Below are 15337 nucleotides of genomic sequence, written 5' to 3'. Positions count from 1 at the left end.
GATTCAGAGTCGAGACTTACGAATTAGAACATGTATATCAAATTCCAATACCATTTTGACATACGGGAGTCACACTTAGCACTAAGTCTAAATCTCCCCACAGAGTTCATTCTTAGTGCGAACTATGATTCCATGTCCACGTCAACGTTTTTGCCATATATGAAAGTCAATTAGCAGTCCCTTATCCGATCAATATTAATCTGATTTAATTATTTTAATTTTAAAGAACACATTTAAGCGTAACAAACAGTTAAATGTAAACGTTTATTTAATAACAGAAATGTTGTGCATCAATGATAATAATACATAATTGATAATTTGAAATTCTTTATTTAGAATTGTACCATTGTTGTAAAGTTTTAATAGTGAGCGCTTTATCATTTAACAGAGATAAAGAATTCAAGTACATTTAGGATCTTTTAATATAATATGTATTATATAGGTACTAGCTGCAAATTTCGTACCGCATTAAACGTCGTGTTTAGCTGAACTTCATTTATGTTTTTATAAAAGTAATACAATGAATACAAAATAAATAAGTATACATTTCACTACTTTATGATAACACAAAAAATATTGTATATTTAATTTTGATTGATTTTCCTTAGTTTACAAAATAAATTTCTGAGCGCACGCAAAAATATTTGACGACCTTTGATTCGATTTGTAGGTGAATCCTTTTTCATTACTGACATTATTCTACATTTTTAAAATATAATACGGCATTATCCAAATATAGTCGATATATCTCATCGACTCGAAATATATACGTTCTTTAATTTGAAAGGAGACTATTTCGTAATTTTTCCAATATTCTTATTATATTTTTTTTCTGACATTCGAACGGAGACAAATACAACAAATAAAAAACCAGCCGTTCTCGAGTTATAAGTGTTTATATATATATATTAAAGATTATTTATCTAATATATTTCGACGAAGCGGTTTCACACAACGTTTTGTTAAGTAAGAAAACATCATTATTTCGTGCAATTCACTTCCTGCTTTTGTGTTGCGGAGTGGAAAATAAAAATGAACGAGCAACGCGACCGCACAGCTCATCTGTCTACTTGCTTCGTCGTTTTGGATTCGTTATAGAGAAATACACTCTGTGGTCTATATGGTTCACTAAAATATGGTATGCTAACTGCTTGATGATGAGTAAGTAACACTAAGGCCATGCTTCTTGTAACAGTTGTCTCTCAATAAGTTGACGTCCAGAGTCGTTTCATACCTTGTTTTGGTCTATTGTCTGCAATGCCTTTGCTGCGGAGATGTCAATACGAAGAATCACGTGACTGATAGCCGGAAAGCAAAAATATTAATAATAATAAAAAAAATTAGCTTTCTAGTTATGAATAAGTTTCTCAAATAGATTCTGTACTACTACACCAACACTTCGAGGTTCTCCGACAAAGGATTTGGTCTTAAAGTTATTAAATAGCAACCGTAACCCGTTCTGCAAGGTTCCTGCAACCCTGAAATGAATTCTTTTATGCTTGTCTTAATAAAGGTGCTTACACACAAGGTGCATTTTGGACTTTATTTGAAAGGGAAAGAATGAAAAGTTGAGTGCGTGGTCCAATATTTACTATTAACATATACGTATGCAGGAGCTTTCGTGTATGGGTGGGCCAGGATGCATCTGGGCATATATTAAAGATTTAATCTTAGTTTTAATAAATACCGTACTTTCTTAAGCTTAAAGATACAGTCACATAGTTTACAAGTATTTGATAGCTGGTAGATTTGTTAAGTCTGCCTGGAGTAAACGGAATCTGATCCAATCTTAAGTGCCATCCGTAAACACACAACACGTCACATGTGCGTTCTCGGCCTATTACACAAAGCAGTGGGTATCACATAGATTCAATGGCGCCATAGGCCTTTTAATTCTTGTTTCATTGACGTATTATTTATCTTTTTAAGTGATCCTTCTGGGCCTGAATATGCGGACAACCCTAAGTCAAACTTGCGTTTGTCAAATCCAATATATTTTTGACGTATGGGAGTTTACTCGTCTTTGAATCTTACTTGTAGGTAGGTCCATATTCTAATTTGTATGTGAGGTCACAATCTTCTCTTGAACATTGTTAAATTTGTCAAATTTAATACCGAAAAATGGTTTGACTCTTACGACTTTAGGTGTGTTTACCACACGTTCTACCAGTGCTATCTAAATAATAAACCGTATTGCATCATATCATCCAAATGTACGCTATACACCAGGTGCTAATACAAAACAAATTTGAGGTTGTTTACGTTTTTGTTACACGCGTCCAAGCCTTCATTTCATATGCAATTGAATGCAGCAGATGCGAAATAATATTCAGACGAAAAAGAATTGTATGCATTATTTATGCATTCAATTTTATTTTCTTCTACACTTGTATTCGATCAAAGGCCTGGATTGAAGGCTTTTGATCGCTTAAAGCGCATAAAGCGCTTAGTGATGCCCTAGTCAACCCGGTCGTGCGGTCCAATCACGACTATCTACCAATAGACTTTTCTATGTGCGCATTTAACACTCGCTCACAAGAAAACATGACTGAAACCTCAAACGGCGTGTATTAGGCAAGGCTAACCTGCTTGCTAAAACAATCATACTAAGAGTAATTAGATTTCTTTTTTGTATATTTAATTAAAAATATATTTTTCTAATTATACTTCTTTTGGCGCGTTAGGGAAAAATTATGAGAGTAAATTTTTACGATGTGCGCAAACGCCGCGCCGTCACAAAAGCTGACACCCGCACACCGTGACAAAAACCGACACCCGCACACCGTCACGAAAAACCGACACCCTGAAGTTAGCATAGTTAACATTAAAAAAATCAGCTTCTTTAATTATGTAGATTTTTTTAAATGATATTTAAAGAAACTTTATTTAACTAGATAATGCGTTGTAATAAAACTTTCTATGTATTAAATACCTTTTTTCTATTGATAGTGTATCTAGTTTTTTCTACATACGTAGAATAAGGCGAAAGATAAAAAATGTATAACTTCTAACGCGTGTACATAAGTACACACACATGTATTTTTTTACTATTTTCGTACAATCAGACCTAATAAAAAAACATATAAACGCAGTGTTACACGAAAAAACGAAGCATTTTAAAATAAATAATTCATAAAACCTAACTATTTATCGCTTCGAAAAAATAAATACAACGTTTTGACATATTCATGCATTTCGTCAACAACTTTTGACAGCTGTTTTGAATAAAATTGCCAATATGTTTATATATATTTACTAGATGATATTTTGTTAATTATTTTTCGACTTAGTTTATTATATCAATATTAACAGATTTAGATTACTTTTATCACCATGTCAGGTAATATTTACTTTCTTGCCGTTTTCTCGTGATTAGTTTGACGTTTACGTCTTTAGTTACCAAGCAATGTCTATCATAAGATTCCGTCGCAAAAGGTATAACAAAACCAACAATCATAATATTGCGTAAGATTTTATTCATAAAAAGGAAATCCGTCCAATTCCACTGTATTTAAATTGCACTGATCTCCCTTTATCATAGCGTAAAGACAATTTGACGGAAAAAGACGAAATAATACTTATAACGGTGACATAGCACACGGTTTTATGGGTATAAATATGTGGAATTTGCTGTAAAAAATTCATTTTACTTGATCTTGAATATACTATCAATATAATATGTTGTCCTGGTATATGTTCTTAGTTAAGCCCGACTCCTTAGTTCTGCAAGTTAAATACTTAGGTATAATACTTTTAAAGTAGGTACATTTATGACAAAAAAATACTCAATCTGTAGCCATTCGATCTTATTTGTATACGTGTATTTGTTAACTATATTTTAAGTACAAATATTTATAAGTTAAATAATGTTTAGTCATATATATTTGCAAAGTGATAAAAACAACATTCCATAGTATACAACCTTAAAGTCTTTATGTACGTTTATGAAGATATTTATTTATTTCAGATGCAACAGCGGTATATTTAAACCTGGGCGACATGATTGACTTGGCAATCGGCACCCCTGAGGTAATTTGTTATGGAAAGATATATTTTATAGTGTACCAAAGGAATCTTGAAATCAGACTATTTTATAATGTAAAAAGATTATTCGCAAATAGACTTCTTAAGCCATGAGCACTGCTTTTTTAGTAAGTGTTTTATGAAGAGTAACGCACATAACTATGTTTCGATCGCTGACAAGATTTTATAGGTTTAATAAGCAGTAAACCCTAAGGGGCCAACACTCGCTCTAGAAGGAGCGCGGTAACAGCGGAACGTCACATGGTCTACCGTTCATCGTTCGTTCTCTGAGACATGAATGATTTGTGGTACAACAACGGTCATTCTCAAATCATCCCAGCCGCCCCGGTAGTGGTGGGGGAGATCGGCTCTAGTCCTTACAGAGATACGTCAGCATCACATGTTTTAGTTTTAGGTTTAATTAATCGATTAATCTTCTTTTAAAAAAAACGTGGCATTGTCGAAAATGCGACGCAGAGAAATAATAGTTTTGTTGCTTTTGAAGTTTAGTTCTTCCTTCGTTTAACGGAACTGACCTACTTATAAGTAACACATCTGGCCAATTTTTTTTTTCTAGATTGGAGTGGTGGACTTCTGCATGCTCCAAACAGTTCTGCATTGCCTTGCACAGCAGTTACGTGTGCTTGGCAAGAATGTCGAGTTGCGTGGTAGCGTCGCAGCCCTACCCCTCGGGAGGGAAAATTCGCAAACTATTGCTGTCAGCGAGTTTCTTGTTGACACAGATAAGGTCCTGTCCTTACCTCAAAACTGCTATTATCTATATCAGCTGATAAGAAGTTTTTCTGTAATAGAAAGAGGAAGACTCCAATAATTTGTCTAAAACAAAACATAAACCATGGAAGCATTGGGCAAATTAAGGCCGTTTTATTGATAATTTTGATAGTTATATTAAATATTGTATTTAAAAAACAAAAGTAGCTATATATATATATAGGCAAAATTGTTTAATTCCTATATCTTTTTTCTAATCAAAGATATTCAAGAACGACCATTAACACTCATTCTTTTTCTATCTCGATTTGTAATTAGGTTAATATAATTATAAGCTAACTTTATTGCGTATGGTATAATAATAGTAATTCTTTATTTTCTCCCATATAACATTTGAAATAAACAGTACGATTACAATCAAGAAGGTATTGGGAGACTGATTTCCAAGCTAGGTAAGAACCTGATATGGAAAACCAGGCTTCCAATCCACAGCAAAGTCAAACTGCGTCATAACAAAAAAGTACATCCTATATGAGTAGGCAACAAAATTTAGTTTCTAAAAAAGAAAACTAATCAAAGCAGTCAACTAAATCCCTATAGAAATAGGGGTGTATGGGTGTATGTGTGTGTCTGTGTGAGTTTGTGTGTGTGTGTGAGAGAGAGTGAGAATGTGTATGTGAGTGAGTATTTGGGAGGGTGTGTGTGGGTTGGTATCAGGCATACTTATACAGGTTATAGGTTATATTAAACAAATCGTCTTGTTATAGGATACACAAGAAAAAACTGTTAAGGAGGAAGTGCGTAAGTTAAACTTTTTTCTCATACTAGCTTCGCACTGCTCGCATTTTATTTTTAATTTAGAAATAAACGTTTTAATAGTGAAATAATGTTTGTAGTCAGTTAATATAAAATATATTAACATACAATAATACGAATGTTTATAATCTCATATGTAAAATTCTCGTGTCACAATGTTCGTTCCCATACTCCTTCGAAACGGCTCGACCGATTCTTAAAAAAATTTATGCATATTCAGTAAGTCTGAGACTCGGACAACATCTATTTTTCATCCCCCTAAATGTTAAGGGTGGTCCCACTCCTAATTTTTTTTTTTTTTTTAGACAAAACTTTTTCTTTTTTTAAGATACAGCATACAAAAATGCATACAACCCTTAATTGTCACCCCTCTACAATCAATCCCTATTTTTTTAATAATATTATAGTAGATAGTTAATTGAACTAAAAAAATGTTTCCTAGAAATAATATACATGGCAAAACAATCGTTTGCCGGGTCGACTAGTATTGGTTTAACTTGATCTAATATATAAATATTTTTACAGTTCCTCCAGCGGAACCAGAAACTATTTTAGTCGGTAAGACATCAAACTAAGTGTGTATTAAAATATATAAAAATTACTTTCTCTAAATTTTCACACAGTTAATTAAATATGATTTTTTATAATCAGTTTCACACCATACACATGGTTTACAATAGATTTAAACCAAATAAAAATCATTTATTCATATAGGTAACACAATGTATACTGAACCTTAAAAAAGAGATACTTATTAAATGCTTCTAATTTTACATTTACTGCCAGTTCTCAAATCAAGGGCGTAGAACGGAAGAGAAGTACTGGCAATAAACTCCGCCACTCTTTTTGATCGCCAAGTTTTTTGTTTTACACAATGTTTGTAAGGAGCTGCAATTACACCATGTTCCACTTAAATAATTAATAATAAAAAAATAAATTAAAAACAAAGATTTGTCCTCTATCAGCAGAAGGCATGGTGAAATAGGAGCACGCACTTACATTCTCGTGGCCCGTGGGAACATGATTAGTGTAAATGAAAATAAAACATGAATTTTGTGGAACTTGAATTAATTTTTAATTTTTATTACAGTGGAACGTGTAAAAAAAGTGGACTCACCTTGTAAGTAATCAATTTTTTTATTTATTGTCAGCTCTTTAATCTGCGATAAGTGTTTCAGAATTACAATATATTTTCAATACATTTTGTTATTAGCTCGGAGTCCACCTCGCACTCATTCTCCACCACCAAGCGCACCCTCTCCGGGTCCTCAAAGGATGCTATCAACAGAGAAGCTATCCCTCGTTACCATGAGTAAATTCAACCTGTTAGAAACCACGGTTGAGGACCTGAAGAGTCGTGTGTATGGGAGCATGCCTAAGAATGAGGAAATTTTGGAAGAAGTTCGGTAAGAATCGTATATGGGAATTCTGTTGCGTAAACAGCTAAAGTATAACCCAAATACGCTACTGTTTTTTTATAAAACGTCTTTGTTTATTTCATTGATAAAAAAAATATACAAAAACGTATGTACCGGTGGAATATAGTTTCTCTGTCCACCAAAGCATCGACATTCATTACAAGAATATTATAATAATTGACATTAGACCAGCTCAGTCCTTATATTTTTTCAAAAATCTACTTTTTGATCATTTTCTTTCTGCCTCGTAATTAGCTGCCTCTGCTTATATATATTAATTATTGTGACTCTGTTAACCTTTTGTATTGTATTGTATTTTAAATGTTTGTCTATACATAGTTCTATTTATTATTATTGTTATTTTTCCTTTAGACTTTACTTTATTTTAGTTATAGTAACGGGTTATTTTGAGTTTTTATTTTTATTTGTTTGTTAATAATTTTTGCAATTCTTGTAATCTACCCTCTGTAGGTGTTTCTTTTTCGTTGTTCCACATTAGGGTTGCCTGGAAGAAATCGCTTGTTAGCGATAAGGCCGCCCGTTGCCTTATAACTTTTGTAACATGTTTTTTTTTTGTATTTTTGTTGTGTGTATGTTTGTGAATAAGGTAATAAAGCATAAATAAATAAATAAACAATAATTGGTTTGCATTGTTAAGATACAAATTGCGATTAAATAAAATTAAACTAATTAACACCGCTATATCAATCTTGATTATTCTAAGTTTCGATCAAACTTTTTTGATAGGTCACAAACGAATCTCAAAGCCATAACTGATATGTGGACATCGCTCAATGTGTCTTCCCGATTGGAAGCAGCTGAGGCGGGGATAGCGAAACTTAGTTCGTTGGTTCAGGACATTATATCTGATACAGCTGGACTCCAAGATGCTATTAACGCCCGTAAAGTGTCTAGGTAAGTACAGTTTTATCGGTTAACTATACTTGGTCGACGTGGTTTTTGGTTTTGTCCAAAACTTTTTTATATTCACTTTTAAGTACAAATATTTATCGTCTTTATAATTGTATTGCTGGGTGACTGGGTGTCCCTTACCTTATATCACCATACCCTTGGTTAAGAAGGTATCGCTTCAGATACCATGACTAAATATTATAACAATCATAGTTAATTTTTTTTATTTTTTTTTTACTTGGGGAAATGCATTCCGCATACCCTACCGCGGTGCGACTGCTTAGTGCGGGAGGGTTATGTGGGACTCGCGATTGTGCATACCCACTAAAACCCCAAGGCGCCACCAACAATCGCCTTAGGCGGGATGCGGTAACAGCAGAGCCTTATCCGCTTCCCGATATGCGATGCGGCGGTTGATTTGTGAAGATACTTGACACAGCAAGTATACTTCACAGATCGAATTCTAGTTTATTGCCATAACTTGATGCAACTTATCCCAGGTTTCTGGTGTAGTGGGAACTATATTTTAGAAGCAGTCTTAAAAAATATAAAACAATACTTATTCCATATAATGAATTTATGATTTACCAAATGAATCGAGAATACATTTTGGTGTCTCAGATACAGTTCTGTTTTGAACTTTTGTCTTTTTTATTTTAACTAAGAACTATTTTAGATAAAAAGAAGTGCGTGCGTACAAAGTACACATGTCAGAAGTGAAACTTCTTTGGAAAACTATTTTTTAAGTCTTGTTCATATTTATACAAATCTAAAAAATTTCCAAGACTTAGAGCGAGGGAAAAAGGAAGATATGTTAGGAATGAATTTAATTGTCATTAAAATATTTAAAGTTCCAAAAATTCATACAAAATATAAATTTAATTTTTTAAATTTATTTCGTCGATAATAAAAACACGTGGCATTATAATTTACAATTCGTCATTTGAGATTTCAATAAATTAAAAATAGAAAGAAATAAAAAATAAAATACTAATTTCATAATTTCTCTGTACGAAATTTTAATTTTAAAATAGAATTTCTATAACGTAAATTCGCCCTTCTCACTCTCTCAATCGCTCTCTCCCTTTTCTTCGACAAAAACGCTGCACATCTTTGTGACGGATCCGCAAAAATTTTACCCTCATGCGCCTAAAGAAGTTACACTTCAATTATGTACCTCAAAACCTGTATGACAGCGCATAAAAAGTATCTGATACACTATTCAAACCGACACAGATAATAAATCTATATATTAAGCTACTGTTTACTATTGTCTGTCATACTTATATGAATGTTCTTACAGAGAACCTCAAATACAAACCATTGTTGCGCCTCCTCCGCCAATTGATAACGTTGCATCGAAAGACGATCTTGCTACGCTTCAACAACGGTTAGCAAAGATGAAAACAGATCTCGACAATTTAGCGAATTCCTTCAATACTGCTATGGCTGACTTACAAGCGGGATTAGGTAATCCTTGTAGATTAAGATATTCATCATTTGTCTTATTAAGCAGTATGGTTTGATCGACAACTTAACACTCAAGAAGATATCAATTTCCTGCTTCTTATGTCTTTCTTTAATATGGACTGATTAGAATGTTATTACAGCTATGCAACCACCGCCTGCACCTCCACCTGCACCCTTGCCTGCACCCTCGCCAGAACCCCCACCTCCAGGTATGTCATATTGAAATGAAAATTGAGTTAAAAGTCTGACTTTTATTAATAGGTTAAAAAACTAACGAAGTCATAGTATATTAAATATTACAATTAATTATAGGATAAAAATTTCGTAGTCCGCTTCATTAATTCCGTGTAATATTATTAATACGAAATAAGACTGCACTGTGCAAAGTATCCTGCTATGGAATTCCTTACCAATTGATATCAGACGACCTGTCTTTAAATTTATTTATAAATCTTCTTTTTGATCATTTTACTTCTGCCTCGTAATTAGCTACTACTTATATATATTAATTGTGACTCAATTAACCTTTGGATTAGCTTTTACATTTTTGTTTATACATTTCATTATTTATATTTTTTCTTTAGATTTTATTTTGTTTAATTTTAGTTATAGTTACATGTTATTTTGAGTTTTTTTTGTTAATTGCACTTCTTGTACTTTACCATCTGTATGTGTTTCTTTTTGATTGTTCCATATTAGGGTTGCCGGGAAGCAATCGCTTGTTAGCGATAAGGCCGCCCGTTGCCTAATAACTTATGTAACCTGCTTCTTTTTTTTTATGTATGATATGATTTATGTATGATTTTGTATATTATGGTAACGAAGTGTAAATAAATATAAATAAATAAATAAGACTTTGATGTTTCAGTTCGACGAGTAACAGACCCGCCTCGTCAATCATTCTCACAACTCACAGCTGGACTGATGGAAAGACTGAACGATTTGGAAAAGCGACTGCAAGAGTGTTGTGATACTCTCGGGAAGAAAGATGGTGTCCTTCAAGATCAGGTAAGATTAGAGAGAGAGCTAAGATAAGAGATCAAAAGCGAAATTTATATGAAAAGCACTGAGCAGCAACTAACACGCACTACTTCTGCCAGACAATACGAACTTTGAGGTTTTATATAATTAGCAAAAAATATTTTATGTAAACTGTGGTATAAATCTCTTACGCTATAATTAATGGAAAGTTAACGTTTAATTCATCTTCATAGATAAACTCGTTCCAAGATCAAATCGAATATTTATCGAAGCAAATAGCTGCATTAACGCGCAGTCAAGAATCAAATGCTCTGTCCCCGGATTTGTTCAAAAACATACAAGGTTGGTTTAAATATATTTCTTAGAAACAAGAATAAGCTTAAATACCACAAACATCAATAGAAAGGATGGCCTAAAAAGAGAGTTTGCAATTAAATCTATTTACATGTTGTAGGTATTGTTTCTGGGCACACACAACGATCTTGAGTAAGAATCATGACTCTGTGGTATATTTCTCGTTGTTGACATCCCCAAGTGCCACACTGCACAGGAGTATAATATGGCTTCATTTATATAGCATCGCCTGGACAGGCGTGCCCACCAATAGGCCATATCTCACTTAACATCAGGTGGAGTTGTGGCCGAACGTCTGTACAGTTTAGTATTAAAATAAATATATTAATTAGCTTAATTTTACAGGTTTGATGTCACTGTTCCAAACGGTACAAGAAATGCAAGAACAATTGAAGCAAGTCCACGAGACAGCTTTGCAGCTAGCTTCTGAAAAAGAAGATAGACTACACAATATGAATGTAGGTATATTAAATAGTTCTTGAAAAACGAATCAGCCGTACGATTCTGTTAATCCGTGAGCTCACCTAGCACTAACAACGCTCCCTTTGTCACTCACGTCATTTTGGAATCTCATGGTTTTCTGTTAAGAAATTTCACATTACGTCTTGACAAGCTGAGGGAGCTTGTAGTTTATTGTTTATCAGAATGCCAAATCGTAAAATGACTGCTTCACGACTGATTTGAGCGCGACCGCCGCTGCGAAAACCGCTGTGAGAGTTCGAAAAGTGAGTTCCAGAATCGCAAGGCGAAGTGTTGGTAATAAAAGACGGATCCTGAAAAACTACATATTACAGTAGAAACAAATATATTTTGTTATCAATATGTAATAAATCTAAGAAAACTAATAAACCTCACTTTGGCTCACTTAATAACTACATTCTCATTAGTTAGTTTAATCAACTTTCTATATCGGTAAGAAACAAAAATTTTGGATCCAGGTTCGCCCAATATATTCTTTTAGCGTGTCTCACTGTAGTTTGTAATGGTTGGTGTCGGTGCAATCTAAATTACTTCTTCCAGGCACTATTAGAGCAAATAGAATTGCTTAAAACCATTAAACTGGACCGAGAAGACATGGTAGAAGCGATGGCGGATAAGGCGGACCTGCGTATGCTCGCGCGCAAAGTTTCACGCGACCAATTCGAGCTCGCGTGTGATGATCTATCTCGTGGATTGGAGCACGCACTTGGAAAACTTACTTTGCAGGTATATAGTGATGATTTTTACCTGATAGAAGTTTAAACAAGTGTTGAGCGTGGGCGACTATGATATGCGTTATTCACACCTCAAAACTACTCTCATACTACGAGATCTGTATGAGTTAGGACATCCGCAACGTGTGGCACATTAAGCTAATGATCAAAGAAAATTGATTAACGAACAAAAAGCAGAAGTTTGACAATTTGATCGTAGAGGTATACAAGGAAATTATTGTGGTATGAGCTCGGTCGGGAATCCTGACACTAACGTGACACTACGTAATTTACTTAAGTAGTTAAAATTGTTATGCATGTACTTATAACGACTAAACACATTTTGATTTATTATTTATGTTAACGTAAAATTGTAAACACCGTTAGATTGTAATCTATCTCGCGAGATTGTAAACTGTCGAAAGATTGTGAACCTCAACGAACTGCTTACAATTTAACGTATTATTATTCGTAAAAAATATCGGTTGCTAAGCGTTAGATTTTAACATGAATTATACAACGTGTAGTAGACATGCGGCGAATCATGGCGCGTGTATTCTCTTTTTGCATTCTCTTTTAAATTGAAGCGGATTACAAGAAAAAATTTGCACAAAAACTGCTATTTAGCGTGTTAAAATAGGAGATCGCTCTACTGAATCATTTTCCTTATCCGACCCTTTGTCCTGATCCAGGTTGATAATTTAGAAATGTAATAGGTGTTAATTGTAACCTATAAAATAATTGAAGGAATCATTATGGCAACAAGCTCTGGACGACATCCAACGTGAGATCGAGATGAAACTAGATAAGATGGAACTGTCACCAGTGAAAGACTTCTTCAACAACAAACTAAAACAACTTCAAGAAAATCTCAAACAAATGGCTGCGTTACGAAGAGAGGCTGAAGCAGCGGGCACCAAGAGGAAATTGTTGAGGTGATCAACAGTTGATTTGTAACAAATTACTAAATTATTAGCATAATATTCACACACATTGGTGAATACTGAATGTCCCGCAGGAGGAGTCCCTTGCTTTCAATTTCTTAGCCAACATCACATCAATTAATAAATGTGGCTAGTCTTGTATCTTCTTGGTTCGACCGCAATAGCCCCAAACTAGTGTCCCATCGGGATGGAAGATATTTTTTCACTGACATCTCAAATCTTTGCTCTTGAATGACTGGATTTTAGAACACATTCTTGTCAATAGGAATTTCACTTACTCAAATCGAATGCTTGTTCCAGAGACGTAAACTGCATATCATGTGATGCAAGAGCCGTTATGCCGATGGAGGCCGCCTCCAATGTGCCAGTCAGCAAACCAATGCCAGCCAATCTTTCCATGAAACCGTATTTGAGCTATGAACTAGGTACGTAGGAAAGACTTTTTTGGTATCTTAGAACAGCTTTTCAGAAAATATATTTTTTGATTATTATATTATTAGCATTAAGGCATAATTTTTAAAAATATTTTTTCTTCTTCGCCTAAGAAATACTTCAGGAAAATATACTTAGAATAGATTTAACTGTCTAATTTCATGAATTTTTATGTATAAAAGCATACAAAGACAAACATTATTTTTGTATATCTTATGTATAGATTATTGTGACGTATTTATGTATATAGTTTCTAATACAACGTTTATTATAATATAACAGACGCAATTCGCAAGACCCAAGCCACCAACCTACCACAACGGAATATGAGAGATTGGGAGAACATCGAAAAACAAATGGACCAAAAGAAAGTCCCGCCCAAACCTAAGTATATTTACTTTTATTGCAAGAAGTGCGAAAGCTCTTGTCTTTTAAACTAGCTACCATTGACCCCGTTAAGTAGAAGTCTATGTATTGTTTTGACACGCGGGAGTCAAGCGTAGCTGAATCTCGACTTTGAATCCTACCCTTCATGTTTTAATAGATCGGAATCGGACAAACATCTATGTAACCGATATTGCGGTGGTTCGCACACAACAACGACAGCTGCTCAACGCGTGGCACGTCTTGGGCACTTTATGAAGCAGTGGGGACCAGATGTAGTGCCACTGACTTCTGGTCTGGCTGCTGGGGACGATGGAAGGGTATGTACTTCAACTCGTCCCTCAATCTTTGTATAAATTATAATATGATTATCTATAGAATATTAGCCCTTAACCTATTTAATTAGCCCTTGTCACATTTGGAAATTATTAAATTTAAGAAATTGAGTCTAATAAACAGCAACATAATTCACATGGGATTTTCGTAGTCGCATTATAATGCACAAGAAACATTATGCAAAATTTCTTAGAATATCCACCCGTATACATGTTACCAACGACGAACGAACATTTGTATAGAAACGCGTCATTTAGTTAGTTTTAGTATTAAGACACATACGCGCGAGCGAAATTATAGTTTTTTTTTATTTTCAGATGTACAAAGTTGCTACTGGCGAAGGAGCAAATGTAGGACCAGGTGATGTTATAATTAATATTAAACAATGGTTTGGTTACACATATAATAATTTTTAGTATAGTAAATGTCGTAGGAACATATATTCCTAAGAACATTTTTTAAACCATTTTAAAATAGGTGGAGCAATAGACGCCACTTGTACCCCAAGGATGAAGAAGCTAGACCCGCCAACGCCTAAGTTGCCACAGAAGCCAGCTATTGTCAATCCCGTAAGTTTTTTATTGTAGCTTTGTCTATAGGTTTTTATTTTTTAAAGAATTTATGACATACATAGGTTCATACTATTATGTAGCCATAGACTATGGAATTTGCGCGCCGTTCATTTATTTGGTTCAATCCTAAACGTACACTTGTAACAGTCTTGAGTCTAGTAGGGAATACTTAACACTAACTTCAACTGAAAACAAACCTTATTCAAATTTCATACTAATTTTCTGTGTATTGCTTTATATACTTTGTATATGTCAACTTAGGCATCTCGAAAAAACTAATTGCATCGAATCTTTAACTATATTTTTTTTTCAGGAATGCCGCTGTCTCGAAGGAGGTAATATAACAAAAAGCTGCTAATCTTGTGTATAATCATAATAAATACTTATCTACTCTTTTATTGCAGATCGTGGCGCTAAGGGATGAAAAACACATCAATTTCATTTCTATAATAATTGTTTTTAATAGCTATTGCCAATAATCAAATTATTTTATTTAACAATTACTCTATTTATTTCTACAAGAAATCATAAACAGACTCCCCGAAACAAGCTTACAATTCACGCTTATATGCTTTTACGATATTTAATTTATATTGAATTGTTTTATATATTCGATAGACATTTTTCTTCTGATTTCTGGATAATTTTTATTCAGTTAACTGCAAGTTATTAAATAATTTTAAAAAATCTACTTTACTATAATCTAAGCGCCCGGATCATAACTCAGGAACGTCTGATTATACGTCAGGCTCTATACGTATACTAAATTC

At 33.8% G+C, this 15337-nt stretch overlaps 1 protein-coding gene across 1 annotated transcript; it reads left to right on the top strand.

Annotated features, from left to right (window-relative positions):
• Nucleotides 1–3206: 3206 nt before the first annotated feature.
• Nucleotides 3207–15067, top strand: LOC125055683. Its single transcript, XM_047658156.1, has 22 exons — nt 3207–3340; nt 3968–4029; nt 4601–4771; nt 5523–5556; nt 6097–6129; nt 6662–6691; nt 6785–6977; nt 7737–7904; nt 9205–9371; nt 9512–9580; nt 10240–10379; nt 10586–10694; nt 11052–11164; nt 11727–11912; nt 12647–12834; nt 13144–13268; nt 13558–13663; nt 13820–13979; nt 14313–14355; nt 14473–14564; nt 14881–14902; nt 14972–15067. Exons 1-22 carry the CDS (start codon nt 3334–3336, stop codon nt 14989–14991), a joined length of 2238 nt encoding a protein of 745 aa, XP_047514112.1. The 5' UTR covers nt 3207–3333; the 3' UTR covers nt 14992–15067.
• Nucleotides 15068–15337: the final 270 nt, after the last annotated feature.

Source organism: Pieris napi, chromosome 14, assembly GCF_905475465.1.
Source record: "Pieris napi chromosome 14, ilPieNapi1.2, whole genome shotgun sequence".
NCBI classification, from domain to species: Eukaryota; Metazoa; Arthropoda; class Insecta; order Lepidoptera; family Pieridae; genus Pieris; species Pieris napi.
Note: the sequence above shows the minus strand (reverse complement) of the source record. Positions and strands in the feature narration are given on the sequence as shown.

Coding starts and splice junctions, on each gene's coding strand:
- LOC125055683 (XM_047658156.1), top strand. Junction 9,581..10,239: donor GCCAGAACCCCCACCTCCAG/GTATGTCATATT, acceptor TTGATGTTTCAG/TTCGACGAGTAACAGACCCG. Junction 14,903..14,971: donor ATGCCGCTGTCTCGAAGGAG/GTAATATAACAA, acceptor CTTTTATTGCAG/ATCGTGGCGCTAAGGGATGA.